At 41.2% G+C, this 20,697-nt stretch overlaps 1 protein-coding gene across 1 annotated transcript in view; it reads right to left on the bottom strand.

Moving 5' to 3' along the window:
• Positions 1 to 3,483: 3,483 nt before the first annotated feature.
• Positions 3,484 to 20,697, bottom strand: part of SRD5A2 (steroid 5 alpha-reductase 2) — a 35,696-nt gene continuing 18,482 nt past the window's right edge. The window contains exons 2-5 of the mRNA XM_069495018.1: positions 13,040 to 13,203; positions 9,144 to 9,245; positions 7,071 to 7,221; positions 3,484 to 3,550 (exon numbers count right to left, since the gene is read on the bottom strand). Of these exons, the coding sequence (XP_069351119.1) occupies positions 3,484 to 3,550; positions 7,071 to 7,221; positions 9,144 to 9,245; positions 13,040 to 13,203 (484 nt within the window). The remainder of the gene's footprint in view (positions 3,551 to 7,070; positions 7,222 to 9,143; positions 9,246 to 13,039; positions 13,204 to 20,697) is intronic.

Genomic DNA, 20,697 nt, shown 5'->3' with positions numbered 1-20,697 from the left:
GGATGGCTGAAACAATCAACAGCCTTCTCTAGAAGGGGTCACTTTACATTTGGTGTTCCCTTGCTTGCTTGCTTTGCCTGGGTTGCACAGCCTTTTAGAGAACCGAAAGGCCAGACAGGACAGAAAATAACTCTGCATGAGTCCATTCTTCCACGTACCCAAAGCTTGCTCCCCTGCTTCTTGGTGACATTGCCATGAGGTAGACACAAAACATCAAGACAGCAATTGTGATCCTACAGGGTTGTCAAACCATAGATATATTTATTTGTTCCCAAAGGGAAACAAATAAAACAGGGGTGTAAACCTAAATCTCTGTTTAATTGCATATTTCTCATTAGACCTCTTTTTATCTTTCGGAATACAGTGGAGCCAATGTTGCTCCTTATGAAGGTAAGTGTTGGAGATGAGGGGAATTTGTGAACTGAGACCTTCTCCATGCAGAACACAACTGTTGTCTCCACTATGCCAAGGTGGGAAAAACCCCATCTTGTCAAGTAAGTTTATGACAAGGGCATCAGCCTGATTGTCCCACAGAGTGAAGGAAATGGACTACACACAAACATGCCCAGGACCATAGGTGCACATCTGAATCGTGGAACGGTACTTAAGCTCTGGCTATTTTTCTCCTGCATGAGTTCTATAGAAATTCAAATGGCAGCCCTACGGGTTGTGCTGTAAGTAGAAAAAAACAGACTTCTGACCCTCAAAGGAACAGGATGAGATGGCCACTCTGACCAGCTGTGCACCTTGGGGAGGCATTTCAACTCTATGGGTCTCAGTGTTTCTGTCTATAATATGAAGGGGTGGGACTAGCTGATATCTGAGGTCTGCTTCAGCTCTGTAAGTCTAAATTCTAAAAAACAAACAAAACTCAACATCTTTTACAAGGTCATCAGGAAAACATTCCTTTTGTGAAAGCTTCAGCAAGAACAGGACAGGGTGTCTTGTTAGCTAAGATGCTGTTATATTTTTAACCAAAAACCACTCCATGGAAACCTCAATTACTCCTTATTTTCTTGCACCCTATTTTCAGGAGAAATGGGAAGAGATATGTCTAGGGATGAGCACACATTCAGATCTTGTATTTCATCCACTTACCTATCCTAGGCCTAAACAAAGAAAATTGGAGTTGAACACAATTGCCCTAGAGTATTGAGAATACCTCAATTTTCATGGGACGATTTAAGATTTCATGGAGTTCACTTTATCCGATATTTAAATTAAGAATGTCTACAATCATGCTAACTTTGAAAAGGCAATATGTAAATTACCTAATGAAGTCAGGGTTGGGCTAAATAAAATTTTAAAAAGCGCCCTCTTGTGGCCAAAAATGCAATTGCCAAAAAGCAGTTTTGTTCTTAGATTTTGAGAACTGGGCAAATATATTGGCTGTCATTTATTGAGCAGGGATTACCTATCAAGGACTGGCCTGGATGTTTTATGTGGTAATACAATAAAGGACTTAAGAAAGGCAGTTTCAATGTCATGGAGAGAACTGGAAGTCCTTTCTTTCTCAGAGCTCAAGCTACACCTGAAGATTTATTTCACTGAATATGTTCATTCCCTGTGTATTCCTGAGCACCAGGGGGCAGGGAGGGCATCCAACGTTAGCACATTTTCCTGCATCTTACTTGCATGTCTTTGGAGTTCTGAGATGTGATTGAGAAGCTCTATTACTCATACTACTTTATTTCTAGCTTTTGGCCGCTAATTTCAAATTGTCAGTTTCCTTTTGGCAAAATGAAGAGAGAGGAGAAGAAAGAAACGACAGTAAAGACAGGAAAAACGTGGGGTGGAGGGTGGAGGAGGGGAGTGGGGGTGGAGAAACACAGCTCAATACCTTGGAAAAATCTCCACAAGTCCCAGAACCTTTTAATTCACACAAAAGTACTTAACATCCATGATTTGAAAGACATTTAATGAACAACAAAAACATTCATTTATATGATTACAATTTGTATTTTTTTAGTAATGCACGCCATTCTCACACCTTTCAAGTTTCCGGTGTACTTATATAGTGAGTTTCTGTACTTAGCACCACATCTGATGGAGTTTACCAAGTACTGCCAATGCTTTCCACACACCTAGGCCTGAGGAAACAGATATTTGCATGCATGCTGATTACAAGTGTTCATCCCCTTCCTCAGAGAGTCTGGTATCTCAGCACCCACATGAGGCTGACCCCCTCCCAAGAGGCTGCAAACCCAAATGCTCTCTGGAGACTTAGTCCCACTGCTCATGTGGGAACGCAGGCCTTGTGGGCCCAGAGACTCCAGCTTTTTAAGTGAAACTAGAATGCCAGAGTTTTATGTAGAAACCTCCTAATTTTTAAATTTTGGAAACTTCGAATGTAAAGAAAAAATCAGACTATGTGTTCGAGCCAAACAAAACAGGTTTTCTGCCCAGATGTGTCCCCGGTCTACAATTTTTAGCCTCTGCCCCTCAGGACCATCGAGAGCTGATGTTTAGGCCACCCCCAGGAGACAGCTTCTTGAACAGGTCCTGAGTACTGTGACGGAGAAATTCCAGAAGAGGAAAGTTGCTCGGTGCCTCTGATGTACCCCACATTGCTGTAGACATCTCGTCAAGATAAGCAGCATGTGACCTGAATCAAGAATTTTCCTTACTTGACACTTTCTCATTATTGGGATATGCTCACCAGCTTCCAAGAACATCGGAGTTTGCAATGTCTATTGTAAAACACTTTTTCACTCTCTTGGGAGCCATCCAGGGTCATGTCTTTTTCTTTGTGGTCATTAAAACCTGGCCCTCAAGAAAACCCATATCAGTGTTCTGGGTTAGGCTAAAATATCTCCAGTGGGGATTGTGAATCTTCTGGAAGACAGAGGTACTCATCAACTAAGACACGGCACAAATACAAAATGGAGTTAATGCATTTACATTTTGCAGTATGAGGAAAGGGATCCTCTATTAAAGAAAGGTGTGCTTAATAATTTCATATCCTTCCTAACTAAAAAAAAAGGAAGAACTGAGTGGATTTTCTTTTAGGAATGGGTTTGCTCTGAGTCTATGTGGCTTCAAAGTTTCTGCTACTCGGGCCAGGTACAAAATGTGTACCTTTAATAAGTTCTAGAAGCATCTCCCCCAATTCAAAACATTCTTGATTGCAGAGCTGTGCCACATGAATAGAGCGTAAGTATAAAGCCACCTTCACTTGGATTAACCAAAGAAAAAAATACTTAGGGGAAGTTTTGCACTTTCTAAGAGGAATAGCTAGGAAGCAAACATCTTCATCTGGAAAAGGTTCAACAGGAGATGGGGATGGGGACCCCTGGAAGGGTGGGAGTAAACTAAGCAGGCACCACTCAGAATCCCCAGGCCAGCTGGCAGAACACCAACAGAACTAATGAATACACATATGGGAGATTTCATGGAATATGACACCACGAAAGTTACAGTCTCAGCAGCTTGACAGTTTTCATCAGTATTACGGGAGGTTTGCTCCTTTTCTATTTGGTTTCTTTAAAAGATTAATGGAATAAGCGCTTTCCGAGATTTGGGGTAGTCCTCAAACATCTTGAGGTAGAACCTGAAAAAGACAAGAAAGGAATAATTACAAATGTAATGGAGCAGTGATCAACAGTTGAGACTTGCTGTGTCTGAAATCCTTGTTGCAAGCCAACCTACTGTTATTCAGGACCTGACTATTCCAGAGGGTCATTTGTCCATCCTCTTTGTCCTTCCTACAGCCGACCTCTCGTAAGTGCTGAAGCTTCTTGTGTTGGGAAATAAAAAGTCATAGCAGAGGCGGGTGTGGTGATGGTTAGGTACAACACTGTGAATGCATCTAATGCCACTGAATTTTACACTTAAAAATGGTTAAAGTGGTAAATTGTGATGTCATATATATTTCACCAGAATGAAAAAATAATGTAATATCCAGAAAGAAGTACACATCTGGATTCAGCTCGGAAACACAAGGAAGCCAAAGACCCCAAAGAACATGGGCAAAGTTAACCCCAGAGAAGTGGCAATGGATCCAGGAAAATATCTCTTCATGAGGCCTGGGAATGCCAAGAAAATATGACCTTGTATTATAGGTTGAATTTCGTCTTCCAAAAAGATATGTGAAGTCCTAATCCCCAGTACCTGAGAATGTGACCTTTTTGGAACTAGGATCATTGCAAATATAACTAATTAAGATGAGGTTATTCTGGAGCAGGCTGGGCCCTTAATCCAAAATGACTGTGTCTTAAAAGGAAACGAGACAAAGAGAGCCGCACAGGAGAGGAGACCACGTGAAGACCAAGGTAGAGATTGCAGTAACACAGCTATCAGCCATGGAACACCAAGGATTGCCAGCCGCCCCCAGCAGCCAGGAAGAGGCAAGGAAGAATTCTTCCCCAGAGCCGTCACACAGAGCATGGCCCTGCCTACACCTTGCTTTCAAAATTCTAGCCTCCAGGACTATGGCAGAGTAAATTTGTGTTGTTCTAAGCCACCCAGTGTGTGGTAATTTGTTACAACAGCCTAGGAGACTCACGCATCTTCTAGGAAGCCTTTCTCCTTAAGTTACCAGCTGTCCTCCCAACTAGTTGAAGCTGGTCAGCCCTCAAGGCGTAATCAAGACGACACACTCTGTTAAAATACCTTAGTTTGAACTGGAGACAAGCGTGTTACGAGAGGTGGCTGATCTTAGGTGCTGTGACTGAGAAGCCTGGTGAGCTCCGCTTCGTGTGCTGCCTGTCCTGTGCTTTACCGGATCCTGCACAAAGCCCCGTTAACCCTGTGAAAAAGATGCCCTCTGGCCCTCTCTGCGCAGCCTGACGTAACAGGTTGAGGCTTCAATTTGGATTTTGTTGTTGCATCAGCTGGAGACTCGTGGAATTGCTGTCCCTCCCCTGCCAAAGTCTGATGGAGTCCCTGCTTCTCAAGCACCCTCAGTGTGGGGTGACGCACCCTCCTCTCCCACTCCCCCTCTGCCTCTGGTGGGCAACAGAGCCAGCCTGAAGTGGCGAGAGCCGTTGTGACTGTCTTCTGGGCTAGGAACCCTCTGCCACCCTTCCCTGCCGGGGCTAGGAGGTGGCAGGAATAGGTCATTAAGAGAGCTGCTATTTTATTCATTTCTGAGCCGGTCCCCTAAATTCTGCTCAGAAGAAAAGAACCCATTCTTAGTTTAACCTTCAAAACTACGCAGCGAGTCATTAGCTAGACTAAAACACCAAGGCAAAAGCTTCAGGGGCTCCCCCAGGGTCCTGGTTCCGAGGCCATTCCTTCTTGGAGTATCCACACCCGCCTTCTCGCTTTCTCCAATAATCACAGGCTTTCTCTCGCCACAAAAGCAATTTTAGGGAAAAGATCTGAGATTCGCACTCAGGTTTAAAGCCTGATAACAACTGAGAATGTTACCTTTTCTCTTCCAGCAGTACCTTTATTTAATTCTTTTTTTTTTTATACTTTGAAAGCACTTGATTTATTAGCTATTAACACAAAACCTTCACCCCACTGAGGCCATTTGCACTGTCCCAAGGCTGTGCACAATCATTTCCAACTTTTATCCTGTAGTTCTTATTACCTGGAATGCCCTTTTTCTCGCCAGCCCCTAGGATGTCCGCATAGAGCAGCACTACCCAATAGACATACAATGCAAGCCTATATGAAAATTTACGTTCTCTAATAGTAGCACTGAAAGGGTAACAAACACGTGAAATTAATTTTAATAATATAATTCAACCCACTGTATGTAAGATATTTTCATTTCAACATGTAACCAATATAAAAATTGTTGATATATTTTACATTCTTTTTTTTTTCTTTAAAATCCAGTGTACACTTACACTCACAGCGCATCTCAATTCAGACTAGCCACATTTCAAGTGCTGACTCGCCACGTGGGCTAGTGGCACCCTGTTGGAGCATGCAGGTATAGAGTAAGCAGGAAGCCAGGGGCTGTTAGCTTTGAGAGTTAAGTCCGTTACATAATGGCTAGCACCTGCTGAGTGTTTACAATATGATACCAGATACTATGCTGAGGATATATACCTCATTTCATATTTTTGGCAGTCCTCCTAGGTAGATGCTTTTATTATTCCTATTTTACAGATGGGAAAACTGAGTTTTGAAGAAGTAGAAGCTAGAAGAGTGCAAGTTCTGGAGTTGGAGAGAGTGAGTTCAAATCATGCCTCTATTTAATTCTTTTGTCCCTACCCCACCCCTGGTTCCTGGGGTTAGTGAAGCTTACTAGGCCTTCGGAGGGAAGGGCTCTAAATGCCTGCAATCCAGGCACCTCCCAGCAGGTGGGGCCGTCCTAAACTTCCACCGCACGCAAACGCTTGTCCCACCTTCCCAGGAAGCCGGAGATGGACTTGGCTGTGGTTTATGGCGCGTGGAGTAAGGGAGGGAGGAGGGGACCAAGATAAGCCCTGGTATTACACAGATTCCAGGGAAAATAATCCTTCTGGAGTTTCCGGGGCTCTGTGATTACCTGAACCGTTTGCACCAAATCTTGCAGCCAAAATTAGCAGTCACAGAGGCCACAGGCTAGTAGTGCTTTTCCCCGGTGGTTCTCTGTCCTGCTGTACCTTAGAATCATCTGTGAAGCTCTGGGAAGTGCTGGCCACGGTCCTGCCCATGGAACACACTTCGAGAGATATGGTGGAAGGGACTTTACCTGAAGCAGGGAATGGAAGTTACTTATTTTGCCTCTTGACTCTTTATCTGGAACTCAGACCAAGCGCTAACCATCACCAGGCAAGCCTGCCCGGAGAACACCGAGCCTGGGTCAACCTACTCCTGTGAATACATGGGCTTCTTCCCCGGCAGCCTTCTACAAGGCGGGCATGCTGATGTCCCAGCTGTCCCCTCAGGTGCCTCTGTCTACATGGGCTTACTTTTGGTCTAAGAAAAAGTTTTGTTACTGCTACTCTCATACAGTTAAATTCCAACTTCAGTAAAAACCCAAGAAGTCAGAATATAATAATCCAATGATCATATCAGCCTTCTCTTATAAAAATAAAATATTAGCTTTCTAAATCTGACTCCATGTGCTAAAATCCTGTTTGGAGGGAAAAAGGCTATGTGAATGCTGCCACCTTTATTGAAAAGTTTACCTATGGTGGTGAAAAGCTCGCATCCCAAGGAAACAAAGTGAGAAAAATGCAAATGCAAGCGCTGGGAGGGACCAAGTGGCCAGGGCATAGCCCATCCATTCAACGATCTCACCAAAGAAATTGGCTCCAGAAACGTATGTAAACAAGCCACCTGCGTGCAGAAGAATCAAAAAATCAACAATCAGAACGGAATCATCAGGACATTTGTTTCACTCTATTAAGGACAGTTTTCAAGCCACCTCTTTCTTACCTGCGCACTTCTTCCCTGGATAGCCAGGCAGCATATATCACCTTCACAGTCACACAAAGTGAAATAACACACTGCGTTAAAATAATAAAAATCTGAATTTATGGGAGGAGTAATTAGATTTTCTTTGGGGATTTTCTCCTCCTTCACCCACCTCTTCAAAGGAGTATACTCTGTTCAAGTTTAAAGTAGGGAGTAGGAGCTGCAGGTATTTGTCCTGCTGGAGGCTGGAGAGGTCTGTCTGCTTTTACTGGTTTTAAATCTTTCATTTCCATCCAACCAGGTATTTCCTCTTTCTGAATTATATCTAAAAATCATCATATTTCTAATGCTATTAAATATATCTACACTCAAATTTTATGACCCACATTAAACTGGGGAAGTTAAACCAAAACAATTTTGTTCTTTTTATAGTTATAGAAAAATATTTTGTTTTTAAATCATTCTCCTTCTATCACAAATCAGAAGTTGGAAGCTAAACTTGACAATCTGGTTTTTAATAAACTTTCTCTGCCCTTCTTTATTTATCTAGTTATGGAGTGAATATTAAAAAAAAAAATCAAAGCCCCTTAAAGTTATCTTCCTTAAGGATGACATTGCATCAGCGGTTGATTCTCTAGGCCCTGGGAGGAACTGATGATCTAATGCAAAGGGCCTATAAATTGTCCATGAATACAATAAATGGTACATCTCAACCTACTGTATTATTTTGGTTTGATATAGATACTGTTGGGATATTAACAACATTCAAATCCATTTCAATGTGTTATTGAATTCATAGTAGCTTTGTCATTAATTTCTTAATCAGTGGATATTAATCTGTACTAACGCCATGTCATAATTCAGAAATTTTTTGATGTAAATAAAGGGTTGTACATACATCAAAAAGGGTCGGACTCTGGGAGGCTCAGGAGGGAAGATTGCTTGAACTCAGGAGTTCAAGACCAGCCTGAGCAAGAGTGAGACCCCCATCTCTACAAAAAAATATAAAAATTAGCCAGGCATGGTGGCGCAGACTTGTAGTCCCAGCTACTCAAGAGGCTGAGGCAGAAGGATCGCTTGAGACCAGGAGTTTGAGGTTGCAGTGAGCTATGATGATGGCACTGCACTTCAGCCAGGTGACAGAGTGAGACTCTGTCTCAGAAAAAAAAGGGTGGAGCCACTGACCTACACAAATACCCACATAAATATATCAAAGGATTACCTGGACTGATTCACTCTTACTTGCTTATATTTGTCAACCTCACAGCCTGGTTTCTTGTGAACAATTAGGATTTCAAATATTCTGCACCTTTATCTCCAAAAATGTACTTGTCCTTGTAAGACCTCCCGTCCTAATTTTTGATTATGTGAATATGGTTCTCAACACATTTAAGAGTATATACAAGTGGCAGGAAATACACAAGTACTACCCTTGACTACTCTCTAAATAAGTCTAGAATCAATTGGAGGGGACATATTTGTTGGTCATGCATGATTCAGGTTCATTTACTAACCTAGAAAGGATCAACACTCTGTCCATGATGATCTTACCTGCTGCAACTAGGGTGTAGCCTATTCCCACCCTACCCAAACCTCCCACTGTCTCCCACCTTCAGGATATTGTGATCTCGCACCTCCCTTGTAGCTCTCCCGAGCTCCTGGGCTCAGGTCAGAAACGCAGATGTGCTGTGGGTGGATCAGGGTGTGGAGGGAAAGTCAAGAGCGAGCGGGATGTAGGGTATGGTGTGGGCCCTGGCTACCGCCTCTCCGTCTGTTACTCAGAGCATGATCCTGGCACAGGCTCCGGGCAGGAGTGAGAATCTGGGTGGTAGGGGACGCATTACCTTGTGGAATCCTGTAGGTGGTTTCTCCAGGCTTCCTGAGCTGGCGCAATATATAGTCACTGTGAATGTTGATTCCCATCCCCAAAATAAATAAGAAGACACCTTGGCAAAGAAGAGAGAAGGGAGAAGTTAAAAAAAAAAAAAAGTGTTTGGATTTTGGTGCTTTTCTCACAAGCTAAGGTTTTTTTTTCCCTAAAAATGAAAGGGGGGAATTTAATGTCTAAATCTAAGAGTGATACTAAGATATGGCAAAAAAAAAAAAAGATGAGGGGGGCTGGTCCTAGGTGGAGGAGGAGTTGTGCTTTTTCCTACACCAACAGGCTGCAAGTGCACAGCAACACTGATGGAGACAGATGGGAGGAGAGAGGAGGCAGCATCATGTTGTCCAACATTTAGGTAAATGAATGAATGACAGCAAGCTCTGGGCTCATTCACAAACACTCAAACTGCGGTCGGCTAACTCTACCGCCAAGTCCAACCGCTTCTCCTGTGCCAGCCCCCACTACAGAGGCTGCAAAGGTGAAAGGTGGTCACATGACCTAATTCTGCCACTAAGATGTAAAGGGAAGTCTTGAGGAGACTTACTTGGAAATCTTTTGCTTTTCTGGTAAAGGGAGCAGATGAAACAGATGCCTCGGCTTCCTCCTTCCTCTTGCCTTGACTACCAGATATAATGCCTTGAGCTACAGCCACTGTCTTGAAAGTATGAAGTGACTAACAAGAGGACCACAGGAAAACAGGCAAAGAATAGCGGAGACAGTGCCTGAGGTTTTAATGGCGTCAGCAAGCAACCACAGGGATACAGAAGCCACCTACCTTTGGGCACTTCTTGTTATATAAGAAATACGAATTCTGAATTGTTTCAGTCACTCTTAGTTGGCTTTCTGTGACTCCTCCCTGAGAGCATTCCTGACTGATACACCTACTCCCATGAAAGTAACGTGAGCTGGTCTGGAGGTCTTGGCAACTAACAAACTGACTTCTGCCCTCACCACATACACACATAGTCTGACATAAAAAGTGGCACACTACAAGCACTGCTCACACCTTTATTCATTTTATTTAGCCACATATCCTGCAGGTGTCTCCGCATGTACATCCACCATACAGAAAGGGCCCTGGCCTGAGGCGTGGAGAGCCAGGGTCAGGGTGTGAGGTCCTGCGTGGCGGTGGACATCGTCACACTCCCACACACAGGCCCAGTCCCGCCTCCAGGGAAGCCACATTGTGGGGATCAAAATATATCAGGAGAAAAGCATGAAAATAATTAGATCTACTCTCAGCTTATTTGATATGATATAAAACAATGGTTTTCCACCTTGTCTAGTCAAAACATCATTGGCCTGGAAGAAAGGGTGCCTGGGGGGGGGGGGCGGTGGGCGGGACAGCAGTGGAGAAAAGCAGGGACCTCGGACTGGCTGCCTGTGTGACCTTGAGCGAGTCACCTCACCTCTCTCAGCCTCTGTTTCCTCATCTATAAAATGTAGATTCTAACAGTAGGTATCTCACAAGGATGGAATGAAGATCATTAACGTTCACCGAGGGCTCACTACGTACCAAGCACTTTCCTAAGCACCAGAGACGCAGTAGTGAGAAAAACAGTCACGGTGTTGGCAGTCACGGAGCTTAAACGTTTTAGTGGAGGAACACAGAAATGAATTGCAAAGAATTAAAAACTAAAGTAAAAATCACATAATGATCAATGTGATACAGAAAACCAAAACAGGTAACGGGAGAGTAAAGTGAGGTGTGTGGTGTCTCTACTTTAGATGAGGTGGACAGGGAAAGTTTTTCTGACGATTTGACATTTTTCCCGGGATTGAATAATGAGAATGCAAAAATCTGAGGGAGAGCGATCTGGTGGCGGAGGAGCCGCAGTTGCAAAGGCCCCAGGCCCCGTGCACCTGAAGCTTGAGGATGGCGCTGGGAGCAGGAGGAGAGGGCAGGACGAGAAGGAAAAGGCCACATCAGACATTCTAGATCTCGGTGAGGGGTTTGGATTTTTAAGTGCAACAGGAAGTCAGTGGTAGATTTTAATCAGGAGAGAAACAGAATTTGATTTCTCTTTATTACTGCAAGATAAATATGTATGTTACATAGAATATTAAACACTAATTAGAAGAAATAAAAACAAACCAAGGCACTTATTCCCACCACTCAGAAATTACTATCATGAAACACATTAGTTCATATCCTTCCATATTTTCATCTTATCTAATATCTAGGCCATATTCCAATTTCCTCAGATGTCCCCCAAAGCCCCCCTACAGTTGGTTCACACAAACCAAGATCTGATACAGGATCACAGCTGGCATCTGGTCATCATGTCCTTTAAGGTTCTTTTAATCTAGCCCAGATCCCTTCCATTATTTTTTTCAGGACACTGACTTGTTGAAGAGATCAGACAGTTGTCCTTTAGAATGTCCCCTTTTCTAGATAGGACTAGCTTGCTTCCTCACGGAGATGTTTTAACTTATTTCTCTATCTGCTGTGTTTTCTGTAAACTGGCATAAATCATTTTCCTGTGTGGTTATATTATACAGTTTAATATATAGTTAGGCACATTTGTGTGTTTGCTTTTAATTTTAGGAAACTTTTCTTCAATTTAGAGTTTTTTAAAAATTAAGAAATGAAGTTTCATGATTCAAAGAACAAAACTATATTGAAAGAAAAGTTCTGCCCACCCACCCTGCTCTCTTTACCCTGAGAAGGGAAACTTTTTTGTTGGTTTCTTTTTTATATTTCCAATATTTCCTTTTGCAGTTGCACACACACAATTTTCCTTCTATTGCATTTCTACATAAAAAAATACCATATTATATATGTTAGTTATACATGCATTCTACTTTCTTTTTATTTAACTGTGTATCCTAGAGGTTTCTCCATATGAGCACACAGAGATCTCCTTGCTTTTTGATTTTGTTTCTTTCTTTCTTTGTTTTTATAGTCATAGAATACTCTATTATGTGCAGGTACCAGTATTCATGCAACTAATCCTCTGATCATTTGTGTTTTCAAATGTTATGTATGACTGCTGTCCACATAGAATGGGTTAAAAAAAAAAAAGAGAAGTGGAGGTAGAAAGTTCAGTTTGGAGGTTATCGCAGAAGTCCAGGCAAGAGGTGATTGTCATGTGGACTAGGATGAAGCTAATGAAGTTAGGGAGAAGTGAGCTGCTCAGTTGGTACGTGTTTTGGAGCTAGAGCCAGAAATACTAAGCTAATGGATAGGATGTGATATATGATACTAAGAGGAATTAAGGATAATCTCTACTATTCTGTTATTTTTTTTTTTGAGCCAAAATAGTGTACAAATAATTGAGCCTGTCTGGATTCTAGCTCCTCTTACAGAAAATGGGAAAAATATCAGTGATCAGCTTCCTTAACTATTTTAGATAGGGTGGTCAGGGAAACTCTCTTTGAGGAGGTGTCAATTGGTAGAGACCTAAATAAAGTGAGGGACCAAGCTCCATGAATATGTGGGGACAGAGGCTGCTAGGCAGAGGGAGTAGTCCCCTCCAAAAGCTCTAGGGCAGGACAAGCTTGACAATTTCTGGCACAGCAGGAAGGCCGCTGGGACTAGACCACAGGAAGTGAGGTGGAGGGAGGCAGGAGAGGAGATTGGGAAATCAGAAAGACCAAGAATATTTCGGTTTTATAGGCAGTGGTAAGGTAATTCATATTTTATCTTGAGAGTGATGGAAATCTACTGGAGAGTTTTGAGATGGGAAATGACATGCTATGTTGTTAACCTATCTCTCTGGATGCCATGTAGAAAAAAGACTAGAGTGGAAGTGAGAGGGGGGAGATGAGATGGTTAGGAGGTTGTTGCAGTGGGGTGGGGAGAAGTGATGGTGGGTATTAATTGGGGAGTGAGAGGGGGGCAGATTCACTTACCCAAGCTGAACCGTGTGTCCGTGTACCACTCATCAGAGTATTCCGCACAGTAAATCAGATAGTAGCCTTGAAGGAATCCATTTCCCATGCAGAAGACAAAGCCTCTGAAAATGAATGCAAGTGGAAAAGGCCTCCCTCTGTTGAGCAATGGGTAAACAAATGTCCTGGGATATATGGGGGAAAAGGTTAGGATCCATTGTCAAAAAAAGAGAAATGTCCAACAATGAGATGAAAAGGTTTCAAACAGATAACCACATCAAACCTATTTTTTAAAAACCATTTTTCCTTACACTTGTGGAATGAAAGAACATTACTATCTGGTTCTAGAGCAACCATTTATGCTATAATTTGCTTTGTTTCATTAAAATCCATACTAACCACCATTTAGTACCTTATTTTATTCTCACAATGGGCTTGAAAGGTAAAGATCATCCCCATCCAGTAGTCAATAAATTAAATTTTGTGAGCCCAGGATTGGGTGTCAGCTTTCTATAAATCTACAAGTGAAATCTACTTTATATTGGGAAAAAAGTAAAGCCTGGTTTACCCCAAACAGTGGAATGGCATTTTGATAGCAGCCACTTGATTACACCATTTCACAATGTCTCTCTGATATGATTAGCTACTGATATTACAGTAGTCCCTAGAAAGTGGACTGCAAAATCCCTTGAGAAAAGAGAGGGAGACCCCTCTAAATGCTAGGAATTATGAATCTAGAGGAATGCATCATGAAGAGCTTAAAAAATATAAATACCCTCAAAATGAAAATCTACCCAAGATATAATGCTAAATACTAGACCGCAAACTACATCCTCTTTATAATTTTTCTTCTCTTATGATGTAATATAACAGTCATACAGGAAAGTTCACAAACCTATGTAAATAGTTTAATGAATAACTATCAAATAATCACCCATATAGCCAGTAACTAAGTCAAGAAATAGAACATTGCCATTACCCAGAAGCCTCTCCTCTGTCCCTCCCTGTTCACAGTACCACCATCACCCCAGACACCAGGGGTAGCCACTATCTGGATTTTTGTAATGATTATTTCCTTTTGTTTCTTTATAATTTTACCACATTTGTATGCATCCCTAAAACTATAGTTTATTTTGCTCATTTTTAATTCCATATGAATGGAATCATACCCTTGATTCTTAGAGTATGCTTTAACATCTTATTTCTTTAACTCATCATTTGTTTGTGAGACCCAAGCATGTTGTTGCATACAGATATAGTTCACTTAATTTCATTATTTTATGTTATTCTCATGTATTAATATACCACATTTATCTTACATCCTATGTTCTTACCTTCTTAAAAGGAGCTCCAGTTTTTGTCTTCAATTGATAAGTAAAAGCTTTTCTTTTCAGAATAAATGAAGGATGAACTTTAAAGTTTGAAAACTTATCATTCATAGAAATTCCAAAGTATCGTCCCACAGATTATGTGCTAATTACAAGGGGAAACCTGCTTTTATAATGGTGACATCTAGAGGTCATCACTTCAAGCAAGTGACCAAACTTGGCGTCACTGAGAGTGGGAGAATTTATTACTACGTACCTCCTGGTAGGATCCACTATGAATGCTACAGCTTCACCTATGAAATGTTCTTGCCAAAACTGGATCTAACCAAGCCCTTACAACTAACTTTCAGTGAGATGAAAACCAGGAGATAGAGCAATAACTTAACTGACACCACAAGGAAAAGATACATTCAGAATACGAGGTATTCTATAAAATAACTGGCATTCTTTAAAAATTCATTTTCATGGGGAAAAAAGGTATATGGGAGTGGTCAGTTTTAGATGAAAAGATACTCAAAAGCCATAGCCATTAATGTATGATCTTTCAATGAATCCTGGTTTGAAAAATTAGCTATCAATGAAATTTGGAAGAAATAACTGGTGAGGAAATTTAAATATGAACTGGATACCAGATGTTAGTAGGGAATCGTTATTTTTCCTGGGTGTGTTGTTTTGTCAGAAAACGTCCTTAATCTTAGGACAGGCATGTTGACATGGTTCCAGATAGATCATCAAAAATATAACTATTTTTATAAAAATTACATAAACACAATTGTTGACTTTATCTGTTATTACATAGATATGTCATTCTTTCAATTTATCTTACTGAAATTTTTCATTTAAAAAAAGTTGGGAAAAGAAAACTAACCAAGAAATCAAGCCAAACCAATAGCAATAAAAAGAAAAAGCTTGGAAATGGAAAAATTCAAGTAAAGAGACTGGGATAATTAAGTTATTACATGTACTATACTGAAATATAGAACTAGAATTAAGTAATCGTAGGAATTGCAGTTACTTTACTGAACATAAATGTGAAAAACCTTAAATGTAAAACTGTAACCAATAAAATTCACAGTGTTAGGAGAGGAGGAGAAAAGACACACAAGGGAAAGTTTTCTCATCCTTGGTAGCAGCAAATCAATAGATATGTGTGTAGCTGAAGGAGCAGAAGAAGGAAGAGGACTTGAAAAAATATAATGACCTCAACCTTTTTATATTTTCTGAATTTTTTCTTATCTTTTCAGGTAGCTAATAGTATCTCTTGTGGTGAAGAAACAAGTTTTGAATATTCAGAAATTCCTTCAGTTTCATTTCATTTTCTTTTTCTCTAGCTTAATTCAAATAAAACCATATTGCATACATTTTATTAAGATGCCAGGTGTTGTGAATTCTTTTTTTTTTTTTTTGAGACAGAGTCTCACTCTCTTGCCTAGGCTAGAGTGCCGTGGCATTAGCCTAGCTCACAGCAACCTCAAACTCCTGGGTTCAAGCGATCCTCCTGCCTCAGCCTCCCAAGTAGCTGGGACTACAGGCATGCACTACCATGCCCGGCTAATTTTTTCTATTTTTAATTGTTTGGCTATTTTCTTTCTATTTTTAGTAGAGACGGGGTCTCGCTCTTGCTCAGGCTGGTCTCGAACTCCTGAGTTCAAGCAATCCTCCCTCCTAGGCCTCCCAGAGTGCTAGGATTACAGGCGTGAGCCACCGCACCCGGCCGTGAATTCTTGTTTCTCTGAAAACTTGTCAATATATCTCAATTCCTACCTGCACATGCCTACAGGATGCCTTAGGAGCCATTTGCTAAATATTGGCAGCACTTATTTCTAGAATGTAACTTTAAAATGTTTTATTTTCTCTCTGTGTTTTTCTACATTGGCTAAATTTTTATAATAATCATAGGTTCTTTTTTTTTTCCAAAACAAGTCATTGTCACAAAAACAAGAAAAAAGCTTTGATTTACAAACTGTTAGCAGCAATTATCTCTGTTAGGTATGATTCTGGATACTTTTTAATTTTCTTCTCATTGCTAATCTATACTTTGTAATTTTCCTAAAATGAATATATAGATGTACTTAAATTTTCTAATTTTCCTAAGCATTGGTAATGAAAACCACTCCATACCGGTCTCACTGGCTAGCATACTATAAAGTTTACATCTCCTTTGGTCCTTTCACACACTCTCTCTCTCTCTATCCCCCACCCCCTACACTCAGGTTTCACAGACTCTTCTGTCCTTCCTCTTCCTCCAGTGCCCCAGATGAGGTTCTAATCTGTTCCTCATATCTAACATTAACTGTATATAACATTGCAGAGCTGCCCACACCTGGTCTTCTTTCAGTAGGACCTAATTGCGCTACCCAACATATCTGCATTATACTAACAAGCCCCTGAGTTTCTTATCCTATTAATAAAGTCTCTTACCCTATTTTTTTTTAAAAAATCAATAAGCCCCTAATTTGAATTTGAACTAATGACCTCAGTCCTCTCTCTGGAATTTCCTCCTCCAAATACACCATCATCTCCTTAGGTTTCTTATTTAACAACAACAAAAACAAAACTTTCTTCAATTTTTAAATGAAAGTGGACTCATCATTTGGAGAAAACTTCATAATAAAATTGAATTTTATTCCAGAAGTGGCCATTGGATGATTTATTTTAAAAGAGCTAATAATTACAAAAGAACAAGCGGTTAGACTAGGATCATGAATGAGTTCAATAACCGAATTTTCCCTTTTCCTTTTGTAATTTGGGCATCACACAATATGGCAAACTAGCATGGACTATTGCATCCCTTGCTGTCAAATTCAACCTTAGAGAAATGACAGTAATGTAAAAACTGTGAAAAAACTCTGGACAGACTGAAGGCTATGACCTGGTGGCTTGGGTGGGGGCTGTGGCAGTATCATAGCACAAACAACAGTCTGCTACAGCATAGGACTTTTCAATTCTACTCTTGCCCACCCTTCCCCTCTGCCTTAAGAAGAGCATTCCTGCCCATTGCTACTGTGATGGGCAACAGTCCAAACTGCCTGTGCCTGAGACCTATGGAGTCACATCCAAGGAACGCGAGGAGTGCAGGAATCCCACTGGGGTGGGTAATCATGAAAATAGGCACACACTGGTCAGCTACCCTAAGACATTTATTCCCACGTCCCTTCTCTCCCCATGACTAGGTTAGTGCACTGCGATCTACAATCTCTTCCCAGTACTTCTAAGAGTTTAACAGCTTCTAAGAGGTTAACAGTTAGTTGCCTGGATGGCATAGGGATTGGGGGGACAGCAGCTTTGTAATGCCTGGGGCTCTCATCCTGTCTCATCCCTACCTCTTCTTTAAGTGCACCAGAAGGGACAAGGACTAGGATCTGGCCTTTAGTCCTAACCCAATACACATCACCAAATGCATTCCCGAGGAGAACGTGTCTCACGGGCCAAAATAATTGGACACCTGAAAAGTACAACCACTAAAAAATAATCAATGATGCATACTATATAATATATACATAATGTGTGTAGTAAATAAATAATGAACATATACCATGTGAAGTGGAATTACTGCAACAGAACAACAATTTTAAATAAGCACAATAAGTGTCCTCAAAGAAATGTTTCCTTCAAAGAAGAAAAAAGAGTCACTTAAAAAGTAATGAAACGAAAATATTAGCTATGAAAAATACAATAAGTTGAAATAAAGAACACAATACGTAGGACAACTGGTATATAGTTTTGAGCAGACAGTTCAAGAAAGAACTAGTAATGGAGATTTAAGATCTCATTTAGGAAAGAGATGACCCATCATCAGTTAGTTTTTAGATTTCAAGAGGTTTTTGTGGTTGGAAATTTGTTTTGAGTCCCAGAAGTTTAAAGGTAGAAGAGACTTCAGTGATGTTCCGCATATTCATTTTGGAAAGATGGGCAAATGAGGCTTGGATTATAAAGTAGATTAGGCAGAGTTAAAGCTAAAACACACGTATTTAAATGCTCTCTAGGATGTCACATTAGTTTTAAAACTAAGGAGACAGGATGATAGATTTTTAGAGATAAAATCTTATCACAATCCTTAATTTTACACATGAGAAAACTAAGGCCCAAAGAGGTTAAATAATTTGTCCAAAATAATGAAGCCAATTGATGATGGAGAAAGAACAAGATCTAGGTCTTCTGAGAAGCCCAGTTTTCTACACTAAACCTTTCTAATTGTTCCAGAATTGGCATTTTCAGAAAGATGTACTGTCACCATATGTGAATGAGTGATACACTCAAAAAAAGGATTCCATAGTCAAGTTTGGGATCAAACATTAAACAGGGTCTAGCATTTACTTACAGCAGGACTTCTTCGAGCCTCAACATGCACAAGCATATGGTGACTCCCTGAAAAGGACACTCCCGCGTGCCACATTGATCACAGAACTAGAGCTCAACTCCAGAAAACACTTTCCAAAACATGACTGATAATCTTATACAGACAATTGGACACTGAAGCTTTTAGGACTGATACTTGATTTTGTAAATTTCATATTCCTATCTCCCTCCCTTTTTCTCCCTCTCTTGCCTCCCCTCTTGTGCACACACACACATACACACATACACACACGCACACACACACACTCCAGCCAACCTACACATCTCCAGAGCTTCATCTGACCTTTTGCAGACAACAAAGAGTAGACAAGATCTGGAAATTGTCACAGATAATTACAGTTGCATTTTGGATGTGGACTCCTAGCTTCAAAGTCTGGGAGGTTTGTCTTAGATCTCCTCATCAAAAGCAGGCAGCCAGAGAAAAGCACTGGGCTTCAGGTCAGGGACATGGGTCACCATTGCCTTACCTGGAAATGGGATTATAATTCCTTCCCTGTTGCCTCCTAAGGTTGCTGTGAGAAGGAAGTTAAATAATATATGCAGAAGCACATTTTAAACTATAGCATGACTGGCAAGCATACATAGACAGGTGTTGCGTTATGGGTGAGCCAAATTTTGTAAACATAAAACACAAAGGTGGTCTTGAGGACCTGCCTTTCCCCCCATTAACAACAGATGTTCCACATCTTTCCTCTCTTGGCTTGAACACGGACAACCCTATTGGAATAGGGAAGCTGCCCAGATGTTCTCAGGATGCTTAACCTTCTCACCTCTACCATCTACTCTCCTGGCCAGTTATTGGATCATGAGGATGTTTAATTCTCTGTATTAAAGAGCTAGAGAGCAAAGAAAGGCCAGTTTCCTGTGTTGTCTCCCTAGAAACTAGACACTATTTGGTGCCTCCCTCTCCCCTTACATCTGGACTCAGGCCCCCTATATCATCTGCAGAATCTTCCTACCCCTCTCAATCACAACGGTACCTACAATTCGTTTTTTTAAGTAAATAATTACCTTCTCTGTTTCTTACCTCCTTCAAAATGCAAATACACATAAGAGAAGAGAGGAGATTGGGTGTTTAATATCAGACTATGCATGAGCAAGTTAGTCTTTCTTCCTTCCCCAGAAACAGAACAGAGCGAAGACGTACTAGAAAGAGTAAGTGCTTCTTGGTCAAAAAGGCCTGGATTGCAGGATTCCACTATTGCATAATTCTGTCATCTGAGTCAAATATCTTCATCTGTAAACTTCACTGGATTCTTGTGAAAATTAAAGGAGAGGATGTAAGAAAAAGTAATGGAGGCCGGGCGCGGTGGCTCACGTCTGTAATCCTAGCACTCAGGGAGGCCGAGGTGGGCGGATCGTTTGAGCTCAGGAGTTCGAGACCAGCCTGAGCAAGAGCGAGACCCCATCTCTACTAAAAATAGAAAGAAATTATATGGACAGCTAAAAATATATATAGAAAAAAATTAGCCGGGCATGGTGGCGCATGCCTGTAGTCCCAGCTACTCGGGAGGCTGAGGCAGGAGGATCGCTTGAGCCCAGGAGTTTGAGGTTGCTGTGAGCTAGGCTGACGCCACGGCACTCACTCTAGCCTGGGCAACAGAGTGAGACTCTGTCTCAAAAAAAAAAAAAAAAAAAAAAGTAATGGATACATGATTGTTGCTAAGTATTTGTTTCTCCTCATGTTCACACCCCAACTGAGGGCCTGAAGGTGGCTTGATTTGTTAGAGGGAAAGGATCCTGCAAGGCTACAGAAAGTCATTAAAAAATAGTTGTATGTTTGTAATAGTTGTAGGAATCGGTATTAATCAGGGCAGGTGCATTACTGTAACAAACAACTGCAAAGTGTCAGAGTTTCGATGTAATGGAAGCACATTTCTTGCTTGTGCCACAGTGCAGTGCTGTTCAGGGGTGACGCTGTGCTTTACAGCCACCCAGGACCAAGGCTCTTCCAAGGGAGCGTCTGTCTCTGAGCAGGGCACAAAGGAAGAG

The sequence above is a fragment of the Eulemur rufifrons genome, chromosome 19, assembly GCF_041146395.1.
Source record: "Eulemur rufifrons isolate Redbay chromosome 19, OSU_ERuf_1, whole genome shotgun sequence".
Lineage (NCBI taxonomy): Eukaryota > Metazoa > Chordata > Mammalia > Primates > Lemuridae > Eulemur > Eulemur rufifrons.
This window is presented reverse-complemented; position numbering and strand designations above follow the sequence as displayed.